Raw genomic sequence first — 24,427 nt, forward strand, 5'->3', positions numbered from 1 at the left:
GGTGATAAAATGATGGCACGGCATGCTGGGATGTGTAGTTTGGCAACAGCTGGGGTGCCACAGGTTTGCCAGGCCTGATGTTGATTGTACCAGTCTTGTTCTGCTCTCCTGTCCTCCTTCAATACACGCACAGAAACTTACTTTCTAACCTTTTATATGCAAGTGTTGAGAGCAAGAGCAAATATCCCTGATTTCACACACTGTGCTGCAGATTGGTACACACACACTCACACTTACTTAGCTTTCATGTGGGAGTCCATGCAGAGAGCAGTAACCATGACACAACTCATGGTCATAGTGAGGGCTGGAGGAAGACTGCCTCCTCAGTGGCATGCCTTTCTCCCTTTAGCTACCACCACTGCTGCAACCTGCTTCTGCTCTCCGCTCCATGCCGTGCCACTTAAATGTACCGATCTGACGTCTAAGCCACACAGTACATGCGAGAGTGGTTCATTTGCATGCTGTGGAGGAAAGAATGTGGCTGCCCAAATTGCCTGCTGGCAAAAACAAATTGCAATAAAATCAATGTGAATTTTTTTTAAATGGTTATACAAATTTCTAGGGAACTTATTCCAGTTAAACTGCTGCTGTCCTATTAATTCATACCGATCCTGTGTTGAATGATTATTTCCTACCTGTTCCAGGGCATCTCTGTGCTGATTGTCTGCTTCCACGTCTTAGAGCTTCTCATTGATGACTCTGCCATGCCCAAAGGGATGCAGGTATATGCCTAACATTTTGCACATATGTAATTTAGCAGTTCTACTTTATTACATACAATATTTCTTACAGTTTAATATACAGATGTTTGTAGTATGCAGTCTGTATTACACAGATGTTTGTAGTATGCAGTCTGTATTATACAGATGCTTGTAGTATGCAGTCTGTATTACACAGATGTTTGTAGTATGCAGTCTGTATTATACAGATGCTTGTAGTATGCAGTCTGTATTACACAGATGTTTGTAGTATGCAGTCTGTATTATACAGATGCTTGTAGTATGCAGTCTGTATTACACAGATGTTTGTAGTATGCAGTCTGTATTATACAGATGCTTGTAGTATGCAGTCTGTATTACACAGATGTTTGTAGTATGCAGTCTGTATTATACAGATGCTTGTAGTATGCAGTCTGTATTACACAGATGTTTGTAGTATGCAGTCTGTATTATACAGATGCTTGTAGTATGCAGTCTGTATTACACAGATGTTTGTAGTATGCAGTCTGTATTACACAGATGCTTGTAGTATGCAGTCTGTATTATACAGATGTTTGTAGTATGCAGTCTGTATTATACAGATGCTTGTAGTATGCAGTCTATTACACAGATGCTTGTAGTATGCAGTCTGTATTATACAGATGCTTGTAGTATGCAGTCTGTATTACACAGATGTTTGTAGTATGCAGTCTGTATTATACAGATGTTTGTAGTATGCAGTCTGTATTATACAGATGATTGTAGTATGCAGTCTGTATTATACAGATGCTTGTAGTATGCAGTCTGTATTATACAGATGCTTGTAGTATGCAGTCTGTATTATACAGATGCTTGTAGTATGCAGTCTGTATTATACAGATGCTTGTAGTATGCAGTCTGTATTATACAGATGCTTGTAGTATGCAGTCTGTATTACACAGATGCTTGTAGTATGCAGTCTGTATTACACAGATGCTTGTAGTATGCAGTCTGTATTACACAGATGCTTGTAGTATGCAGTCTGTATTATACAGATGCTTGTAGTATGCAGTCTGTATTATACAGATGCTTGTAGTATGCAGTCTGTATTACACAGATGCTTGTAGTATGCAGTCTGTATTATACAGATGCTTGTAGTATGCAGTCTGTATTATACAGATGCTTGTAGTATGCAGTCTGTATTACACAGATGCTTGTAGTATGCAGTCTGTATTAAACAGATGTTTGTAGTATGCAGTCTGTATTACACAGATGCTTGTAGTATGCAGTCTGTATTACACAGATGTTTGTAGTATGCAGTCTGTATTATACAGATGCTTGTAGTATGCAGTCTGTATTACACAGATGTTTGTAGTATGCAGTCTGTATTACACAGATGTTTGTAGTATGCAGTCTGTATTATACAGATGTTTGTAGTATGCAGTCTGTAATATAAATTTGTCACTTTGTTTCCCAGGACTCTCGACTCGGGAAAGTGTCTTTCTCTGTCTTTGGTCCGTTTGGAGCAGCTATTCAAGTCATTCTTATTTTGTATCCTTTTATATATGGAGTTACTAAATAATGGCAAAATGTGTAAGAGACATTAGTAAATGTAATATCTGTATAGCTTTGTTTTTAAGAAAATGCCCTAAAAAAGAAGAATCATATATTTTAACATCAACTTTGGAATGCAATCACGTGTTCACCTACAGAAGGGATCTTCCATAGTATCACACAGTGGAGAGGATGACACAGGAAGGAAAACCTTGCATAGCCTGCATCCTGTTCCCAGTGTTTGTGTATTTGCATATATAGTTTTGGGAGCCACTTTTATGGAATTGCTATATTGTTTTGATTCCTTAACCTTAGACCAGCTACCTGATGGCCGCCTCTGTGGTTGGGTTTTACAGCTCTCCTTTCTTTACAAAACTCCTTCCCCAGAAACACGATACAACCATGACCAAAGTAAGAAGCTTTCTGCCATAATTCATTTGAAGCTCTGCAGCATTGGTTCTCATTTTTACTTCTCGTTTGAAAACTAGAGAGCAGCTATAATATAAAACCCTTGCTTGTATTTAAAACAAAAAACTTGGTCAGTTACACGTTCCCTGCTCAATGCGGCTTTGGGATACAGCAAGACTGTGACCTGTCCAAATTCGCATAGAATGGACAGTGGTATGCAAGCATGGGTTTCCGGCATGCCTCGGTCTGTCAGCTGAGATTATTTATGTATTGCATTATAAGCTGGAGTAAACTAAATTTGAATACACCTGCACATAGGAGAATGCCCAGTTTTCAGTCTTTTCAGATAACTTGGGAGGACATTTACCAAGCAGTGATAAGAGCGGAGAAGTTGCCCATGGCAACCAATCAGCACTGAAATAACATCTATAATTTCTCTGACGTCCTAAGTGGATGCTGGGGACTCCGTCAGGACCATGGGGATTAGCGGCTCCGCAGGAGACAGGGCACAAAAGTAAAAGCTTTAGGATCAGGTGGTGTGCACTGGCTCCTCCCCCTATGACCCTCCTCCAAGCCTCAGTTAGATTTTTGTGCCCGGCCGAGAAGGGTGCAATCTAGGTGGCTCTCCTAAAGAGCTGCTTAGAGTAAAAGTTTTGTTAGGTTTTTTATTTTCAGTGAGTCCTGCTGGCAACAGGCTCACTGCTACGAGGGACTTAGGGGAGAAGAAGTGAACTCACCTGCGTGCAGGATGGATTGGCTTCTTAGGCTACTGGACACCATTAGCTCCAGAGGGATCGAACACAGGCCCAGCCATGGAGTCCGGTCCCAGAGCCGCGCCGCCGACCCCCTTGCAGATGCCGAAGAGTGAAGAGGTCCAGAAATCGGCGGCAGAAGACTTTTCAGTCTTCATGAGGTAGCGCACAGCACTGCAGCTGTGCGCCATTGTTGTCAGCACACTTCACACCAGCGGTCACTGAGGGTGCAGGGCGCTGGGGGGGGCGCCCTGGGCAGCAATGAAATACCTATACTGGCTAAAAGATACATCACATATAGCCCCTGGGGCTATATGGATGTATTTAACCCCTGCCAGGTCTCAGAAAAACGGGAGAAGAAGCCCGCCGAAAAGGGGGCGGAGCCTATTCTCCTCAGCACACAGCGCCATTTTCCCTCACAGAAATGCTGGTGGGAAGGCTCCCAGGCTCTCCCCTGCACTGCACTACAGAACCAGGGTTAAAACAGAGAGGGGGGGCACTTATTTGGCGATATGATTATATATATTAAGATGCTATAAGGGAAAAACACTTATATAAAGGTTGTCCCTGTATAATTATAGCGTTTTGGTGTGTGCTGGCAAACTCTCCCTCTGTCTCCCCAAAGGGCTAGTGGGGTCCTGTCCTCTATCAGAGCATTCCCTGGGTGTGTGCTGTGTGTCGGTACGTGTGTGTCGACATGTATGAGGACGATGTTGGTGAGGAGGCGGAGCAATTGCCTGTAATGGTGATGTCACTCTCTAGGGAGTCGACACCGGAATGGATGGCTTATTTAGGGAATTACGTGATAATGTCAACACGCTGCAAGGTCGGTTGACGACATGAGACGGCCGGCAAACCAATTAGTACCTGTCCAGGCGTCTCAAACACCGTCAGGGGCTTTATAACGCCCATTTACCTCAGTCGGTCGACACAGACACAGACACGGACACTGACTCCAGTGTCGACGGTGAAGAAACAAACGTATTTTCCATTTGGGCCACACGTTACATGTTAAGGGCAATGAAGGAGGTGTTACATATTTCTGATACTACAAGTACCACAAAAGAGGGTATTATGTGGGGTGTGAAAAAACTACCTGTAGTTTTTCCTGAATCAGATAAATTAAATGAAGTGTGTGATGATGCGTGGGTTTTCCCCGATAGAAAATTATTGGCGTTATACCCTTTCCCGCCAGAAGTTAGGGCGCGTTGGGAAACACCCCTTAGGGTGGATAAGGCGCTCACACGCTTATCAAAACAAGTGGCGTTACCGTCTCCAGATACGGCCGCCCTCAAGGAGCCAGCTGATAGGAGGCTGGAAAATATCCTAAAAAGTATATACACACATACTGGTGTTATACTGCGACCAGCGATCGCCTCAGCCTGGATGTGCAGCGCTGGGGTGGTTTGGTCGGATTCCCTGACTGAAAATATTGATACCCTTGACAGGGACAGTATTTTATTGACTATAGAACATTTAAAGGATGCATTTCTATATATGCGAGATGCACAGAGGGATATTTGCACTCTGGCATCAAGAGTAAGTGCGATGTCCATATCTGCCAGAAGATGTTTATGGACACGACAGTGGTCAGGTGATGCAGATTCCAAACGGCACACGGAAGTATTGCCGTATAAAGGGGAGGAGTTATTTGGGGTCGGTCCATCGGACCTGGTGGCCACGGCAACAGCTGGAAAATCCACCTTTTTTACCCCAAGTCACATCTCAGCAGAAAAAGACACCGTCTTTTCAGCCTCAGTCCTTTCGTCCCCATAAGGGCAAGCAGGCAAAAGGCCAGTCATATCTGCCCAGGGATAGAGGAAAGGGAAGAAGACTGCAGCAGGCAGCCCATTCCCAGGAACAGAAGCCCTCCACCGCTTTTGCCAAGTCCTCAGCATGACGCTGGAGCCGTACAAGCGGACTCAGCTGCGGCGGGGGGTCGTCTCAAGAGTTTCAGCGCGCAGTGGGCTCACTCGCAAGTGGACCCCTGGATCCTACAAGTAGTATCCCAGGGGTACAGATTGGAAGTTCGAGACGTCTCCCCCTCGCAGGTTCCTGAAGTCTGCTTTACCAACGTCTCCCTCCGACAGGGAGGCAGTATTGGAAACAATTCACAAGCTGTATTCCCAGCAGGTGATAATCAAAGTACCCCTCCTACAACAAGGAAAGGGGTATTATTCCACACTATATTGTGGTACTGAAGCCAGACGGCTCGGTGAGACCTATTCTAAATCTGAAATATTTGAACACTTACATACAAAGGTTCAAATCAAGATGGAGTCACTCAGAGCAGTGATAGCGAACCAGGAAGAAGGGGACTATATGGTGTCCCTGGACATCAAGGATGCTTACCTCCATGTCCCAATTTGCCCTTCTCACCAAGGGTACCTCAGGTTCGTGGTACAAAACTGTCACTATCAGTTTCAGACGCTGCCGTTTGGATTGTCCACGGCACCCCGGGTCTTTACCAAGGTAATGGCCGAAATGATGATTCTTCTTCAAAGAAAAGGCGTCTTAATTATCCCTTACTTGGACGATCTCCTGATAAGGGCAAGGTCCAGAGAACAGTTGGAGGTCGGAGTAGCACTATCTCAAGTAGTTCTACGACAGCACGGGTGGATTCTAAATATTCCAAAATCGCAGCTGTCTCCGACGACACGTCTGCTGTTCCTAGGGATGATTCTGGACACAGTCCAGAAAAAGGTGTTTCTCCCGGAGGAGAAAGCCAGGGAGTTATCCGAGCTAGTCAGGAACCTCCTAAAACCAGGAAAAGTGTCAGTGCATCATTGCACAAGGGTCCTGGGAAAAATGGTGGCTTCTTACGAAGCGATTCCATTCGGCAGATTTCACGCAAGAACTTTTCAGTGGGATCTGCTGGAAAAATGGTCCGGATCGCATCTTCAGATGCATCAGCGGATAACCCTATCTCCAAGGACAAGGGTGTCTCTTCTGTGGTGGCTGCAGAGTGCTCATCTACTAAAGGGCCACAGTTTCGGCATTCAGGACTGGGTCCTGGTGACCACGGATGCCAGCCTGAACGGCTAGGGAGCAGTCACACAAGGAAAAAATTTCCAGGGAGTGTGATCAAGTCTGGAGACTTCTCTCCACATAAATATACTGGAGCTAAGAGCAATTTACAATGCTCTAAGCTTAGCAAGACCTCTGCTTCAAGGTCAGCCGGTATTGATCCAGTGGGACAACATCACGGCAGTCGCCCACGTAAACAGACTGGGCGGCACAAGAAGCAGGAGGGCAATGGCAGAAACTGCAAGGATTATTCGCTGGGCGGAAAATCATGTGTTAGCACTGTCAGCAGTGTTCATTCCGGGAGTGGACAACTGGAAAGCAGACTTCCTCAGCACGACCTCCACCCGGGAGAGTGGGGACTTCATCGGGAAGTCTTCCACATGATTGTGAACCGTTGGGAAAGACCAAAGGTGGACATGATGGCGTCCCGCCTGAACAAAAAACTGGACAGGTATTGCGCCAGGTCAAGAGACCCTCAGGCAATAGCTGTGGACGTTCTGGTAACACCGTGGGTGTACCAGTCGGTGTATGTGTTCCCTCCTCTGCTTCTCATACCTAAGGTACTGAGAATTATAAGACGTAGAGGAGTAAGAACTATACTCGTGGCTCCGGATTGGCCAAGAAGGACTTGGTACCCGGAACTTCAAGAGATGCTCACAGAGGACTCATGGCCTCTGCCGCTAAGAAGGGACTTGCTTCAGCAAGTACCATGTCTGTTCCAAGACTTACCGCGGCTGCGTTTGACGGCATGGCGGTTGAACGCCGGATCCTAAGGGAAAAAGGCATTCCGGAAGAGGTCATTCCTACCCTGGTCAAAGCCAGGAAGGAGGTGACCGCACAACATTATCACCACATGTGGCAAAAATATGTTGCGTGGTGTGAGGCCAGGAAGGCCCCACGAAGAAATTTCAACTCGGTCGATTCCTGCATTCCTGCAAACAGGAGTGTCTATGGGCCTCAAATTGGGGTCCATTAAGGTTCAAATTTCGGCCCTGCCGATTTTCTTCCAGAAAGAATTGGCTTCAGTTCCTGAAGTCCAGAAGTTTGTCAAGGGAGTACTGCATATACAACCCCTTTTGTGCCTCCAGTGGCACTGTGGGATCTCAACGTAGTTCTGGGATTCCTCAAATCACATTGGTTTAAACCGCTCAAATCTGTGGATTTGAAATATTTCACATGGAAAGTGACCATGATGTTGGCCCTGGCCTCGGCCAGGCGAGTGTCAGAATTGGCGGCTTTGTCTCACAAAAGCCCATATCTGATTGTCCATTCGGACAGGGCAGAGCTGCGGACTCGTCCCCAGTTTCTCCCTAAGGTGGTGTCAGCGTTTCACCTGAACCAGCTTATTGTGGTACCTGCGGCTACTAGGGACTTGGAGGACTCCAAGTTGCTAGATGTTGTCAGGGCCCTGAAAATATAGGTTTCCAGGACGGCTGGAGTCAGGAAAACTGACTTGCTGTTATCCTGTATGCACCCAACAAACTGGGTGCTCTTGCTTCTAAGCAGACGATTGCTAGTTGGATGTGTAGTACAATTCAGCTTGCACATTCTGTGGCAGGCCTGCCACAGCCAAAATATGTAAATGCCCATTCCACAAGGAAGGTGGGCTCATCTAGGGCGGCTGCCCGAGGGGTCTCGGCTTTACAACTTTGCCGAGCTGCTACTTGGTCAGGGGCACACCCTGGCTGAGGAGGACCTGGAGTTCTCTCACTCGGTGCTGCAGAGTCATCCGCACTCTCCCGCCCGTTTGGGAGCTTTGGTATAATCCCCATGGTCCTGACGGAGTCCCCAGCATCCACTTAGGACGTCAGAGAAAATAAGAATTTACTTACCGATAATTCTATTTTTCGTAGTCCGTAGTGGATGCTGGGCGCCCATCCCAAGTGCGGATTGTCTGCAATACTTGTACATAGTTATTGTTACAAAAATCGGGTTATTATTGTTGTGAGCCATCTTTTCAGAGGCTCCGCTGTTATCATGCTGTTAACTGGGTTCAGATCACAGGTTATACAGTGTGATTGGTGTGGCTGGTATGAGTCTTACCCGGGATTCAAAATCCTTCCTTATTGTGTACGCTCGTCCGGGCACAGTATCCTAACTGAGGCTTGGAGGAGGGTCATAGGGGGAGGAGCCAGTGCACACCACCTGATCCTAAAGCTTTTACTTTTGTGCCCTGTCTCCTGCGGAGCCGCTAATCCCCATGGTCCTGACGGAGTCCCCAGCATCCACTACGGACTACGAGAAATAGAATTATCGGTAAGTAAATTCTTATTTTTGCCTACTGTAAAATTATACAGAGCTGCTGATTGGTTGATGGAGCAACTTCTCCACTGGCTCACTTCTCCGCTCTTATCACTTCTTAGTAAATGTCCCCCTTAGAGTGCAGAAATGAGACCCTTGCTATAGAAGCATGCTGTTTGTCCAACACTCAATCAGGTCTTAGGTCAAGAATTTAGGGAACAGGACTGTAAATTTGTATATGGCACACTTATAGTTTTTGATGCTTTTATTACTTTTGGTAGAATTCAACCTATATAAACTGTACCTGGTTGTTGCTCAAGGCATCCCATGACAGAAGTGTCAGCTATTGGGCGCTAGTGTAGACTGGGTCATGGAAAGTTATCATTACTGGAATGCACTGCAATGTTTTACTAAAGAAGAGTTTTAATAACAGCCTCATCTCTAGCTGTGCTGCAGATCAGGAAGACGTGTTCAGGGGTTCTGGTGGAGACTTCTGTTTGGTGGATGAAGGTCTTGTTACACTTGTGGAAATGGCAGGAATGTAATATATAAAAATGAAAATTTGTCATTCTGTCTTTCTATACAAATCCACAGTTTACAAGCGAAGATCGTGAAATTTGACATACAAGCGTATTAAAACATGGCGGAGGCAACTAAAACAATTTGAAATCCCTAGCACCCCTAGGGGGGCAGACAGCAGCACAGATTATATCAGGAGACAGCATAACTCCGGAATTGCTGGAGCAATGTACACAAAAATTGGTACACATATGCCTTACAATCTGGCAACAAACACTGTGGGAGGAAGACACCCCCAGCACCCTTAGGGGTGAGGCAGCAGCACTGAGTATTTCAGCAGACAGCATAACTCTGGAATGCCTGCAGCAATTTACAACAAATTTGGTACACATATGACTTACACTCTGGAAACATCTGACTTAAAATCTTGGAACAAACTCTGTGGGGGTTAGACACCCCTAGCACCCCTAGTGGTGGGACAGCAGCACAGGGTATTTCAGGAGATAGCATAACTCCCGAATAGCTAGACCAATTTACAACAAACTTTGTACACATATGACTTACAAGCTGGGAACAAACACTGTGGGGCTAAGGCACCCCTACCACCACTAGGGTTGAGGCAGCAGCACAGAGTATTTTAGCAGACAGCATAACTCTGGAATGCCTGGAGCAATTTACACCAAACTTGCTACAGATATTACTTACACTCTGGGAACAAACACTGTGGGGGTAACACCACTAGCACCCCTAGGGGTGGGCCAGCAGCACAGACTATATCAGGACATGCATGATATGTCAGCGATGACAGGGCTGCATGTGACAGGGCCAGTGACATGATGCGAGGAGGGGAATGGAGGTAGCATGAACCCACACACAGAGTTATATAGTGGAAGTAGCTCTGTCACCCAGCAGCACCGCGTATATCAGGAGATACATAATGTGCTGTGCTATATAAGAAACTGTGGAGTGCTTGGGGGAGGAGGATCTATCTATACTAATGTTATTTATACTGTGTGTTTAATATTTAAATTAATTTCTCTATCGTCCTAGTGGATGCTGGGGTTCCTGAAAGGACCATGGGGAATAGCGGCTCCGCAGGAGACAGGGCACAAAAAGTAAAGCTTTAGGATCAGGTGGTGTGCACTGGCTCCTCCCCCCATGACCCTCCTCCAAGCCTCAGTTAGATTTTTGTGCCCGGCCGAGAAGGGTGCAATCTAGGTGGCTCTCCTAAAGAGCTGCTTAGAAAAGTTTAGCTTAGGTTTTTTTATTTTACAGTGAGTCCTGCTGGCAACAGGATCACTGCAACGAGGGACTTAGGGGAGAAGAAGTGAACTCACCTGCGTGCAGGATGGATTGGCTTCTTTGGCTACTGGACATTAGCTCCAGAGGGACGATCACAGGTACAGCCTGGATGGTCACCGGAGCCTCGCCGCCGGCCCCCTTGCAGATGCTGAAACAAGAAGAAGGTCCAGAATCGGCGGCATGAAGACTCCTCAGTCTTCTTAAGGTAGCGCACAGCACTGCAGCTGTGCGCCATTTCCTCTCAGCACACTTCACACGGCAGTCACTGAGGGTGCAGGGCGCTGGAAGGGGGGCGCCCTGGGAGGCAATGAAAACCTATTTTTGGCTAAAAATACCTCACATATAGCCTCCGGGGGCTATATGGAGATATTTAACCCCTGCCAGAATCCGTTAAGAGCGGGAGACGAGGCCGCCGAAAAAGGGGCTGGGCCTATCTCCTCAGCACACAGCGCCATTTTCCCTCACAGAAAGGCTGGAGGGAAGGCTCCCAGGCTCTCCCCTGCACTGCACTACAGAAACAGGGTTAAAACAGAGAGGGGGGGCACTAATTTGGCGTTAGAAATATATAAAAAAGATGCTATAAGGGAAAACACTTATATAAGGTTGTCCCTATATAATTATAGCGTTTTTGGTGTGTGCTGGCAAACTCTCCCTCTGTCTCTCCAAAGGGCTAGTAGGTCCTGTCCTCTATCAGAGCATTCCCTGTGTGTGTGCTGTGTGTCGGTACGTGTGTGTCGACATGTATGAGGACGATGTTGGTGAGGAGGCGGAGCAATTGCCTGTAATGGTGATGTCACTCTCTAGGGAGTCGACACCGGAATGGATGGCTTATTTAGGGAATTACGTGATAATGTCAACACGCGGCAAGGTCGGTTGACGACATGAGACGGCCGACAAACAATTAGTACCGGTCCAGACGTCTCAAAAACACCGTCAGGGGTTTTTAAAACGCCCGTTTACTTTAGTCGGTCGACACAGACACAGACAGGGACACTGAATCCAGTGTCGACGGTGAATAAACAAACGTATTCCTTATTAGGGCCACACGTTAAGGGCAATGAAGGAGGTGTTACATATTTCTGATACTACAAGTACCACAAAAGAGGGTATTATGTGGGATGTGAAAAAACTACCGTAGTTTTTCCTGAATCAGATAAATTAAATGAAGTGTGTGATGATGCGTGGGTTCCCCCCGATAGAAAATATGGGCGGTATACCCTTTCCCGCCAGAAGTTAGGGCGCGTTGGGAAACACCCCTTAGGGTGGATAAGGCGCTCACACGCTTATCAGAACAAGTGGCGGTACCGTCTATAGATAGGGCCGTCCTCAAGGAGCCAGCTGACAGGAGGCTGGAAAATATCATAAAAAGTATATACACACATACTGGTGTTATACTGCGACCAGCGATCGCCTCAGCCTGGATGTGCAGAGCTGGGGTGGCTTGGTCGGATTCCCTGACTAAAAATATTGATACCCTTGACAGGGACAGTATTTTATTGACTATAGAGCATTTAAAGGATGCATTTCTATATATGCGAGATGCACAGAGGGATATTTGCACTCTGGCATCAAGAGTAAGTGCGATGTCCATATCTGCCAGAAGATGTTTATGGACACGACAGTGGTCAGGTGATGCAGATTCCAAACGGCACAAAGGTGTATTGCCGTATAAAGGAAGAGGAGTTATTTGGGGTCGGTCCATCGGACCTGGTGGCCACGGCAACTGCTGGAAAATCCACCGTTTTTTACCCTAAGTCACATCTCTGCAGAAAAAGACACCGTCTTTTCAGCTTCAGTCCTTTCGTCCCTATAAGAGTCATATCTGCCCAGGGATAGAGGAAAGGGAAGAAGACTGCAGCAGGCAGCCCATTCCCAGGAACAGAAGCGTTCCACCGCTTCTGACAAGCTCTCAGCATGACGCTGAGACCGTACAGGACCCCTGGATCCTACAAGTAGTATCCCAGGGGTACAGATTGGAATGTCGAGACGTTTCCCCTGCGCAGGCTCCTGAAGTCTGCTTTACCAAGGTCTCCCTCCGACAAGGAGGCAGTATGGGAAACAATTCACGAGCTGTATTCCCAGCAGGTGATAATTAAATTACCCCTCCTACAACAAGAAAAGGGGTATTATTCCACACTATATTGTGGTACTGAAGCCAGAAGGCTAGGTGAAACCTATTCTAAATCTAAAAAAATTTGAACACTTACAAAGGTTCAAATCAAGATGGAGTCACTCAGAGCAGTGATAACGAACCGGGAAGAAGGGGACTATATGGTGTCCCGAGACATCAGGGATGCTTACCTCCATGTCCCAAATTTGCCCTTATCACTAAGGGTACCTCAGGTTCGTGGTACAGAACTGTCACTATCAGTTTCAGACGCTGCCGTTTGGATTGTCCACGGCACCCCGGGTCTTTAACAAGGTAATGGCCGAAATGATGGTTCTTCTTCGAAGAAAAGGCGTCTTAATTATCCCTTACTTGGACGATCTCCTGATAAGGGCAAAGTCCAGGGAACAGTTGGAGGTCAAAGTAGCACTATCTCGGATACTGTTACAACAGCAGGGGTGGATTCTAAATATTCCAAAATCGCAGCTGATCCCGACAACAAGTCTCCTGTGCTTAGGGATGATTCTGGACACAGTCCAGAAAAAGGTGTTTCTCCCGGAAGAGAAAGCCAGGGAGTTATCCGAGCTAGTCAGGAACCTCCTAAAATCAGTGCATCATTGCACAAGGGCCATGGTAAAAAAATGGTGACTTCCTTCGAAGCAATTCCAGTCGGCAGATTTCATGCAAGAACTTTTCAGTGGGATCTGCTGGACAAATGGTCCGGATCGCATCTTCAGATGCATCAGCGGATAACCCTATATCCAAGGACAAGGGTGTCTCTCCTGTGGTGGTTACAGAGTGCTCATCTTCTAGAGGGCCGCAGATTCGGCATTCAGTTTTGGATGTTGGTGACCACGGAGGCCAGCCCGAGAGGCTGGGGAGCAGTCACACAAGGAAAAAATTTCCAGGGAGTGTGATCAAGTCTGGAGACTTTTCTCCACATAAATATAGCTAAGGGTAAATTTATAATGCTCTAAGCTTAGCAAGACCTCTGCTTCAAGGTCAGCCGGTATTGATCCAGTGGGATAAAACATCACGGCAGTCGCCCACGTAAATAGACAGGGCGGCACAAGAAGCAGGAGGGCAGTGGCAAAAACTGCAAGGACTTTTCGCTGGGCGGAAAATCATGTGATAGCACTGTCAGCAGTGTTTCATTCCGGGAATGGAAACTGGGAAGCAGACTTCCTCAGTAGGCACGACCTCCACCCGGCAGAGTGGGAACTTCATGGGGAAGTTTTCCACATGATTGTAAACCGTTGGGAATTACCAAAGGTGGACATGATGGCGTCCCGTCTGAACAAAAAACGGGACAGGTATTGCGCCAGGTTAAGAGACCCTCAGGCAATAGCTGTGGACGTTCTGGTAACACCGTGGGTGTACCAGTCGGTGTATGTGTTCCATCCTCTGCTTTTCATACCTAAGGTACTGAGAATTATAAGACGTAGAGGAGTAAGAACTATACTCATGGCTCCGGATTGGCCAAGAAGGACTTGGTACCCGGAACTTCAAGAGATGCTCACAGAGGACTTATGACCTCTGCCGCTAAGAAGGGACTTGTTTCAGCAAGTACCATGTCTGTTCCAAGACTTACCGCAGCTGCGTTTGACGGCATGGCGGTGGAACGCCGGATCCTAAGGGAAAAGGCATTCAGGAAGAGGTCATTCCTACCCTGGTCAAAGCCAGAAAGGAGGTGACCGCACAACATTATCACCACATGTGGCGAAAATATGTTGCGTGGTGTGAGGCCAGGAAGGCCCCACGAAGAAATTTCAACTCGGTCGATTCCTGCATTTCCTGCAAACAGGAGTGTCTATGGGCCTCAAATTGGGGTCCATTAAGGTTCAAATTTCGGCCCTGTCGATTTTTCTTCCAGAAAGAATTGGCTTCAGTTCCTGAAGTCCAGAAGTTTGTCAAGGGAGTATTGCATATACAACCCCCTTTTGTGCCTCCAGTGGCACTGTGGGATCTCAACGTAGTTCTGGGATTCCTCAAAACACATTGGTTTAAAACCAGTCAAATCTGTGGATTTGAAGCATCTCACATGAAAAGTGAACATGCTCTTGGACCTGGCCTGGACCAGGCGAGTGTCAAATTGGTGGTTTTTTTCTCAAAAAAGCCCATATCTGTTTGTCCATTCGGACAGGGCAGAGCTGCGGACTCGTCCCCAGTTCTCTCCCTAAGGTGGTGTCAGTGTTTCACCTGAACCAGCTTATTGTGGTGTCTTGCGCCTACTAGGGACTTGGAGGACTCCAAGTTGCTAGATGTGGTCAGGGCCCTGAAAATATAGGTTCCAGGACGGCTGGAGTCAGGAAAACTGACTTGCTGTTATCCTGTATGCACCCAACAAACTGGGTGCTCTTGCTTCTAAGCAGACTTTTGCTAGTTGGATGTGTAATACAATTCAGCTTGCACATTCTGTGGCAGGCCTGCCACAGCCAAAATATGTAAATGCCCATTCCACAAGGAAGGTGGGCTCATCTTGGGCGGCTGCCCGAGGGGTCTCGGCTTTACAACTTTGCCGAGCGGCTATTTAGTCAGGGGCAAACACGTTTGTAAAATCCTACAAATTTGATAACCTGGCTAAGGAGGACCTGGAGTTCTCTCATTCGGTGCTGCAGAGTCATCCGCACTCTCCCGCCCGTTTGGGAGCTTTGGTATAATCCCCATGGTCCTTTCAGGAACCCCAGCATCCACTAGGACGATAGAGAAAATAAGAATTTACTTACCGATAATTCTATTTCTCGGAGTCCGTAGTGGATGCTGGGCGCCCATCCCAAGTGCGGATTATCTGCAATACTTGTACATAGTTACAAAAATCGGGTTATTATTGTTGTGAGCCATCTTTCAGAGGCTCCGCTGTTATCATACTGTTAACTGGGTTCAGATCACAGGTTGTACAGTGTGATTGGTGTGGCTGGTATGAGTCTTACCCGGGATTCATAAATCCTTCCTTATTGTGTACGCTCGTCCGGGCACAGTATCCTAACTGAGGCTTGGAGGAGGGTCATGGGGGGAGGAGCCAGTGCACACCACCTGATCCTAAAGCTTTACTTTTTGTGCCCTGTCTCCTGCGGAGCCGCTATTCCCCATGGTCCTTTCAGGAACCCCAGCATCCACTACGGACTCCGAGAAATAGAATTATCGGTAAGTAAATTCTTATTTTTTGTAAACAAACATTCTTTAAATCCCGGGCAACGCCGGGTACGTCAGCTAGTGATAGGATTAGTAGATGTCCCTAGTTGCTTCATTTTTGCTTTAGTCTGTACTATGCAGTGTTCTCCCCAGAAAATGTTGCCATCCAGGAGGCATTAAGAAGTAGCTGGGTGGGGATATCATTTTTGATGACTCATGTAGATATCGCCCACTTGATGGCTGGACACAGCAACACGCAAAGACACAACGCGCATCTGCACTGTAATGCTGGGTATATACTATGCAATATTATGGACCGTTTATCGTTACGATACAGTTTGTACCGATAAAATGTTCACATTGTATAGTGTGTATGCATTATGTCATGGACCATGCGTGCTCCCGCACTTTGTCAGCGACATTTGTAGTCGGCTGAACATGTTCGTCATTCTGTTGATATTGTTAACGGGTCCATGCTGCTGAATGGAGCATCGGCCTGCACTAACGATATGTTGCTAACGACATCTGCTAGTGTGTATGCACTAGCCAATGCCGAATCCCAGACTGAGCGATGTCTGGCTGGGTACACATCACCTAGTGTGTACCCAACTTAAGTCTACCATCTCTACAATGACCCCACCATCCAAACTCCTCTCTGCCTCTTAAAGACGGGGAGGTATCTCTGTTACTGGGCCTGTCACAGTAACATAAGTGCAGCACAACTTTGATTTTGGCCCTTGAGCAGAGTAGTGCTCGGTGGCATGTAAAAAAAAAAAGCCGGGTGAAGCACCACTGGAGTTGTTCCTGGAGGTCCATGATTTAGGTTAATATGGCCTGACTTCTGTTCTACCAAGGATACCCCATGTTGGATGCTGCTAATTGATAAGGTAACCTTAACTTGGGTGTAGCCACTCCTTGAGGTGAATGGATGGTACACATTTAGGGTAGAGCTGACGCATCTCGTTTCTTCTGTTTAGTTTGCATAGAACAGATTTTCCTGTGAGTTCTCAGAGTGCAAGTTTCTCGGAACCAGCTGGAGCTGCTTCCAAATGTTGGTGTTTTTATAAGGAGTGGCCCATGTCAGCAGCCATTCCTTTTCTCTTAGCTTTTACTTCACCGTGTGACTTGGATGTTGCCCTGCAGGCTGCAAATTTCCAGCCTCTATTCTATGTTCTACATGGAGCGCCATTTTTCTCTGTATTCTCGTCAGCTAGTCGGGTCTATGAGTTAGCAGTGTTCTTCGATTCATTTTCATACCTAGTCTTCAAGGAGGTCATTCATACAATCCTATTCTGCATCTCTAAGTTGGGGCCTAATTCAGACCTGATCGCAACATCAAAATTGTTCTCTGATGAGCAAAACCATGTGCACTGCAGGTGGGGCAGATATAACACGTGCAGAGAGATTTAGGTGCGGTGTGTTCAAACTGAAATCAAAATTTCAGTGTAAAAATAAAGCATCCTGTATTTACCCTGCACAGAAACAAAATACCCACCCAAATCTAACTGTCTGCAAATGCATAGAGGGAGAATAAATTAGTGTGCAGAGATTGTGTCGGTCGGGATTCCGGTGTCTGTATTCCAACTGCCGGGATCCCGTCCGGCGGGATTTTGTACTGATCCCCGGAGGCCACCTTTGGTAGCCAGTCCTTCCTAGCTACCCTTTTTCCCCCTGTTGAAGGTGTGTTTGCAGGATAGATGATGGGGTTTTTATGCTTACTGTTATTCCTTTGTCCCGAAGCTTTATGAAGATACAGGCCAGCCTCTCGAAATGTGTTCTCCCTGCTCTGTGCTAGGCCTTTGCTTGCCTCCTATCTTCAATTGTTGAAAGAGATGCCCTAATCTGTCCATCTCCTTCCATCACAAAAGACATGTTAATTTATGTATTTACCTGTATAAATGGGTGCAATGGTGAAGATATGCAAATTACTACACAAAATGGTGTTAGTGCATCAAGCTGCAGCTTTGGAAATAAATAGCCTTAACTACGTTGCTGCCATATCTCCTGCATTGCACCAATGCTTTATGCAAAGGTTTTTGTTCACATTTCTTAGATTGCCTCCAATTTTGTTCAACAAACAGTGATACTACAGCAACTAATAATCTCTGCTTTCTCTAATTCTCTGATAGATCATCGGAAACTGTGTTTCTCTTCTCGTGCTCAGCTCTGCTCTTCCAGTCTTCTCCAGAACTTTGGGTGAGTCTAGTTACTTTAGGTGTGTGTGTGTGTGTGTGTGTGTGTGTGTGTGTGTGTGTGTGTGTGTGTGTGTGTGTGTGTGTGTGCGCTCTGAAAGGATAGTTATGTAAGATTTATTTATGTATTTATTTATTTAAGATGTATTTATTTTTAATGCGGAGAGGCATTAGAGGTGGAGAGTCTGGTATTAATGGAAACACTGAGCTGTAGGATGGTATATTTTTAGGTCTTTAAACAGGATTAATGTTTTTATTGACATTTCTTTTATTAGCCTGATTTTAGAGTACAATGCAATTTTGTGACCCGACACAGATGTAAAATTACAATTGAGAAATACGTACTTATCGATTGTCGGCCCAATGTGTTGTGCCTGACGTCGCAACTTGGCGGGCATTTTCATGCGCCCACCCAGTTGTGATATCAGTCATCAGCTGCCTCTGCAGCATGTGTACGAGCGATCTGCACATCGCCTGTACACACGGCCAGATGTGATAATATATCTGCAGATACATCGGTCATCAGCTGTGCTGCAGGGCCGACGTTATGTTTGTGAACAACATTCTTCACAGACATACCGGGAGGGGAGGGGGGGGGGGGTACTCACCCACCGACCGATGCACCCACGATATTCTGCCAAGAGTGAGTAGCGGCCCTGTGTTTTTTACTCAAATTGAGAAACAGGTTACCTGTGGATTTAGACAACTAACAGAGGTAATTGTGGAATTCTAATGTTTACTGGGGTTTTTTTTTTTTTTTTTTAAAGTACCCAAACTGAAGGCTGATATGCAGCTCGCACTTCCAGCTTTCTATATGTAACATGCTATAAATTACTTCTTCGTGAGATCTGTATATAATAAGTCTGTGACTACTGTGTCTTAGAGTTTTGTTGGTTTTACATTCAGGTATCACAAGATTCGATCTTCTGGGTGACTTTGGGCGCTTTAACTGGCTGGGGAACTTTTATCTGATCTTCCTGTATAACGTGCTGTTCGCTGGCCTAACCACACTTTGCTTAGTGAAGAAGTTTACCTGGGCCATACAAGCTGAGCTCATACGTGCATTTGGTAAGAATACCACTAAAATCTGCAATGAAATTTTCTCTATCGTCCTAAGTGGATGCTGGGGTTCCTGAAAGGACCATGGGGAATAGCGGCTCCGCAGGAGACAGGGCACAAAAAAAGTAAAGCTTTTACCAGATCAGGTGGTGTGCACTGGCTCCTCCCCCTATGACCCTCCTCCAGACTCCAGTTAGATTTTGTGCCCGAACGAGAAGGGTGCAATCTAGGTGGCTCTCCTAAAGAGCTGCTTAGAGAAAGTTTAGCTTAGGTTTTTTACTTTACAGTGAGTCCTGCTGGCAACAGGATCACTGCAACGAGGGACTTAGGGGAGAAGTAGTGAACTCACCTGCGTGCAGAGTGGATTTGCTGCTTGGCTACTGGACACTAGCTCCAGAGGGACGATCACAGGTACAGCCTGGATGGTCACCGGAGCCGCGCCGCCGGCCCCCTTGCAGACGCTGAAGAGAGAAGAGGTCCAAAATCGGCGGCTGAAGACTCCTGAGTCTTCATAAAGGTAGCGCACAGCACTGCAGCTGTGCGCCATTTTCCTCTCAGCACACTTCACACAACAGTCACTGAGGGTGCAGAGCGCTGGGGGGGGCGCTCTGAGAGGCAAATAAAAACCTTATTAGAGGCAAAAAATACCTCACATATAGCCCACAGAGGCTATATGGAGATATTTAACCCCTGCCTAACTTCAAAAATAGCGGGAGACGAGCCCGCCGTAAAAGGGGCGGGGCCTATCTCCTCAGCACACAGCGCCATTTTCTCTCACAGAAAAGCTGGAGAGAAGGCTCCCAGGCTCTCCCCTGCACTGCACTACAGAAACAGGGTTAAAACAGAGAGGGGGGGCACTGATTTTGGCGATATTGTATATATATAAAAGATGCTATAAGGGAGAAACACTTATATAAGGTTGTCCCTATATAATTATAGCGTTTTTGGTGTGTGCTGGCAGACTCTCCCTCTGTCTCCCCAAAGGGCTAGTGGGTCCTGTCCTCTGTCAGAGCATTCCCGGTGTGTGTGCTGTGTGTCGGCACGTGTGTGTCGACATGTATGAGGACGATGTTGGTGAGGAGGCGGAGAAATTGCCTGTAATGGTGATGTCACTCTCTAGGGAGTCGACACCGGAATGGATGGCTTATTTAGAGAATTACGTGAGAATGTCAACACGCTGCAAGGTCGGTTGACGACATGAGACGGCCGACAATCTATTAGGACCGGTCCAGGCGGCTCAGAAACACCGTCAGGGGTTTTAAAAACGCCCATTTACCTCAGTCGGTCGACACAGACACAGACACGGACACTGAATACAGTGTCGACGGTGAATAAACAAACGTATTTCTCATTAGGGCCACACGTTAAGGGCAATGAAGGAGGTGTTACGTGTTTCTGATACTACAAGTACCACAAGAAAGGGTATTATGTGGGAGTGGAAAAAACTACCTGTAGTTTTTCCTGAATCAGATAAAATAAAATGAAGTGTGTGATGATGCGTAGGGTTACCCCGATAGCAAATATTGGCGTTATACCCTTTCCCGCCAGAAATTAGGGTACGTTGGGAAACACCCCTTAGGGTGATAAGGCGCTCACACGCTTATCAAGTGGCGTTACCGTCTCCAGATACGGCCGCCCTCAAGGAGCCAGCTGATAGGAAGCTGGAAAAATATCCTAAAAAGTATATACACACATACGGTGGTTATACTGCGACCAGCGATCGCCATCAGCCTGGAGATGCAGTGCTGGGTTGGCTTGGTCGGATTCCCTGACTGAAAATATTTTATTCATGTAGAGCATTTAATAGGATGCATTCTATATATATGTATGTGAGATGCACAGAGGGATATTTGCTCTCTGGCATCAAGATAAGTGCGTTGTCCATATCTCCCAGAAGATGTCAGGGACACGACAGTGGTCAGGTGATACAGATCCCATACGGCAGATGGAAGTATTGCTGTATAAAGGGAAGGAGTTATTTGGGGGTCGGTCCATCGGACCTGGGGACCACAGCAACAGCTGGGAAATCCAACCTTTTTTACCCCAAGTTACATCTCAGCTAAAAAAGACACCGTCTTTTCAGCCTCAATCTTTCCTTTCCCATGAGGGCATGCAGGCAAAAGGCCAGTCATATCTGCCCAGACATAGAGGTAAGGGAAGTAGACTGCAGCAGGCAGCCCTTTCCCAGGAAAAGAAGCCCTCCACCGCGTCTGCCAAGTCCTCAGCATGACGCTGGGGCCGTGCAAGCGGACTCAAGGTGGGGGGGTAGTCTCAAGAGTCTCAGGGCGCAGTGGGATCACTCGCAAGTTGACCCCTAGATCGTACGAGTATTATCCCAGGGGTAAAGATTGGAGAGTCGAGACATCTTCTCCTCGCAGGTTCCTGAAGTCTGCTTTACCAACGGCTCCCTCCGACAGGGAGGCAGCATTGGAAACAATTCACAAGCGGTATATCCAGCAGGTGATAATCAAAGTACCCCTCCTACGACAAGGAAAAGGGTATTATTTTTCCACACTATATTGTGGTACTGAAGCCAGACGGCTTGGTGACACATAGTCTAAATCTAAAATGTTTTGAACACTTACATAAAAGGTTCAAATCGAGATAAAGTCACTCAGAGCAGTGATAGCGAACCGGAAAAAAGGGGACTATATGGTGTCCCTGGACATCAAGGATTACCTCCATGTCCAAATTTTGTCCTTCTCATCAAGGGTACCTCTGGTTCGTGGTACAGAACTGTCAATATCAGTTTCAGACGATGCCGTTTGAATTATCCACGGCACCCCGGGCCTTTTTACCAAGGTAATGGCCGAAAAGATGTTTCTTCAAAGAAAAAAGGCATCTAAATTATCCCTTACTTGCACGACCTAAAAAGGGCAAGTTCCAGAGAACAGTTGGAGGTCGGAAGAGCACTATCTAAAGTAGTTCTTCGACGGCACGACTGGATTCTAAATATTCCAAGAATCGCAGCTGTTTTCCGACGATACGTCTGCTGTTCCTAGGGATGATTCTGGACACGGTTCAGAAAAAGGTTTTTCTTCCCGAGGAAAAAGCCAAGGAGTTATCCGACCTGTCAGGAACCTCCTAAAACCAGGAAAGGTGTCTGTACATCAATGCACAAGAGTCCTGGGAAAAATGGTGGCTTTTTACGAAGCAATTCCATTCGGCAGATTCCATGCAAGAATTTTCCAAAGGGATCTGTTGGACAAATGGTCAGGGTCGCATCCTCAGATGCACCTGCGAATAACCCTGTCGCCAAGGACAAGGGTATATCTTCTGTGGTGGTTGCAAAAGGCTCATCTATTGGAGGGCCGCAGATTCGGCATACAGGATTTGATCCTGGTGACCACGGACGCCAGCCTGAGAGGTTGGGGAGCAGTCACACAAGGAAGAAACTTCCAGGGGGTATGGACGAACCTGGAAAAGTCTCTTCACATAAACATTCTGGTACTAAGAGCAATCTAAAATGCTCTAAGCCAGGCGGAACCACTCCTGCAAGGAAAACCGGTGTTGATTCAGTCGGACAACATCACGGCGGTCGCCCATGTAAACAGACAGGGCGGCACAAGAAGCAGGAGTGCAATGGCAGAAGCTGCCAAGATTCTTCGCTGGGCGGAGAATCACGTAATAGCACTGTCAGCAGTGTTCTTCCCGGGCGTGGACAACTGGGAAGCAGACTTCCTCAGCAGACACGATATTCACCCGGGAGAGGGGGGTCTTCATCCAGAAGTCTTCCACATGCTAATAAACTGTTGGGAAAGACCAATGGTAGACATGATGGCGTCTCGCCTCAACAAGAAACTGGACAAGTATTGCGCCAGGTCAAGAGATCCACAGGCAATAGCTGTGGACGCACTGGTAACACCTTGGGTGTACAAATCAGTATATGTGTTTCCTCCTCTGCCTCTCATACCAAAGGTATTGAAGATTATACGGTGAGGAGGAGTAAGAACAATACTAGTGGCTCCGGATTGGCCAAGAAGGACTTGGTACCCGGAACTTCAAGAGTTGGTCACGGACGACCCGTGCCCTCTACTTCTGAGAAGGGACCTGCTACAACAGGGTCCCTGTCTCTTTCAAGACTTACCGCGGCTGCGTTTGACGGCATGGCGGTTGAACGCCAGATCCTAAAAGGGAAAGGCATTCCAGAAGAAGTCATTCCTACCTTGATTAAGGCAAGGAAGGAAGTCACCGCGAAACATTATCACCGCATTTGGCGAAAATATGTCGCGTGGTGCGAGGATCGGAGTGTTCCGACGGAGGAATTTCAACTGGGTCGTTTCCTACATTTCCTACAATCAGGATTGTCTATGGGTCTCAAATTGAGATCTATTAAGGTTCAAATTTCGGCCCTGTCAATATTCTTCCAAAAAGAATTGGCCTCAGTTCCTGAGGTACAGACTTTTGTTAAAGGAGTACTGCATATACAGCCTCCTGTGGTGCCTCCGGTGGCACCGTGGGATCTAAATGTAGTTTTAGATTTCCTCAAATCCCATTGGTTTGAACCATTGAAAAAGGTGGATTTTAAATATCTCACATGGAAAGTGACTATGTTACTGGCCCTGGCTTCCGCCAGGAGAGTATCTAAATTGGCGGCTTTATCTTATAAAAGCCCTTATCTAATCTTCCATTCGGATAGGGCAGAACTGAGGACTCGTCCGCATTTTCTCCCTAAGGTGGTATCAGCGTTTCACCTGAACCAACCTATTGTGGTGCCTGCGGCCACTGGCGACTTGGAGGACTCCAAGTTGTTGGACGTTGTCAGAGCCTTAAAAATATACATTTCAAGGACGGCTGAAGTCAGAAAATCTGACTCGCTGTTGATACTATATGCACCCAACAAGTTGGGTGCCCCTGCTTCTAAGCAGACGATTGCTCGTTGGATTTGTAACACAATTCAACTTGCTCATTCTGTGGCAGGCCTGCCACAGCCTAAATCTGTTAAGGCCCATTCCACAAGGAAGGTGGGCTCATCTTGGGCGGCTGCCCGAGGGGTCTCGGCATTACAATTCTGTCGAGCAGCTACGTGGTCGGGGGAAAACACGTTTGTAAAATTCTACAAATTTGATACCCTGGCAAAAGAGGACTTGGAATTCTCTCATTCGGTGCTGCAGAGTCATCCGCACTCTCCCGCCCGTTTGGGAGCTTTGGTATAATCCCCATGGTCCTTTCAGGAACCCCAGCATCCACTTAGGACGATAGAGAAAATAAGAATTTACTTACCGATAATTCTATTTCTCGGAGTCCGTAGTGGATGCTGGGCGCCCATCCCAAGTGCGGATTATCTGCAATACTGTACATAGTTATTGTTAACAAATTCGGGTTATATTGTTAAGGAGCCATCTTTAAGAGGCTCTTTCTGTTATCATACTGTTAACTGGGTTTAGATCACAAGTTGTACGGTGTGATTGGTGTGGCTGGTATGAGTCTTACCCGGGATTCAAATTGCCTCCCTTA

The 24,427-nt window shown here is 46.8% G+C and overlaps 1 protein-coding gene across 3 annotated transcripts in view; it reads left to right on the top strand.

The window, feature by feature from the left end:
- The window catches only part of LMBR1L (limb development membrane protein 1 like), a 183,937-nt gene that overhangs the window by 155,219 nt on the left and 4,291 nt on the right, over positions 1-24,427 (top strand). For all 3 annotated transcript variants that reach the window (XM_063952689.1, XM_063952690.1, XM_063952691.1), the window contains 5 exons: positions 645-722; positions 2,155-2,228; positions 2,552-2,642; positions 17,849-17,915; positions 18,818-18,979. In XM_063952689.1, coding sequence (XP_063808759.1) covers positions 645-722; positions 2,155-2,228; positions 2,552-2,642; positions 17,849-17,915; positions 18,818-18,979 — 472 coding nt within the window. The remainder of the gene's footprint in view (positions 1-644; positions 723-2,154; positions 2,229-2,551; positions 2,643-17,848; positions 17,916-18,817; positions 18,980-24,427) is intronic.

Source organism: Pseudophryne corroboree, chromosome 2, assembly GCF_028390025.1.
Source record: "Pseudophryne corroboree isolate aPseCor3 chromosome 2, aPseCor3.hap2, whole genome shotgun sequence".
In the NCBI taxonomy this organism is placed as follows: Eukaryota; Metazoa; Chordata; class Amphibia; order Anura; family Myobatrachidae; genus Pseudophryne; species Pseudophryne corroboree.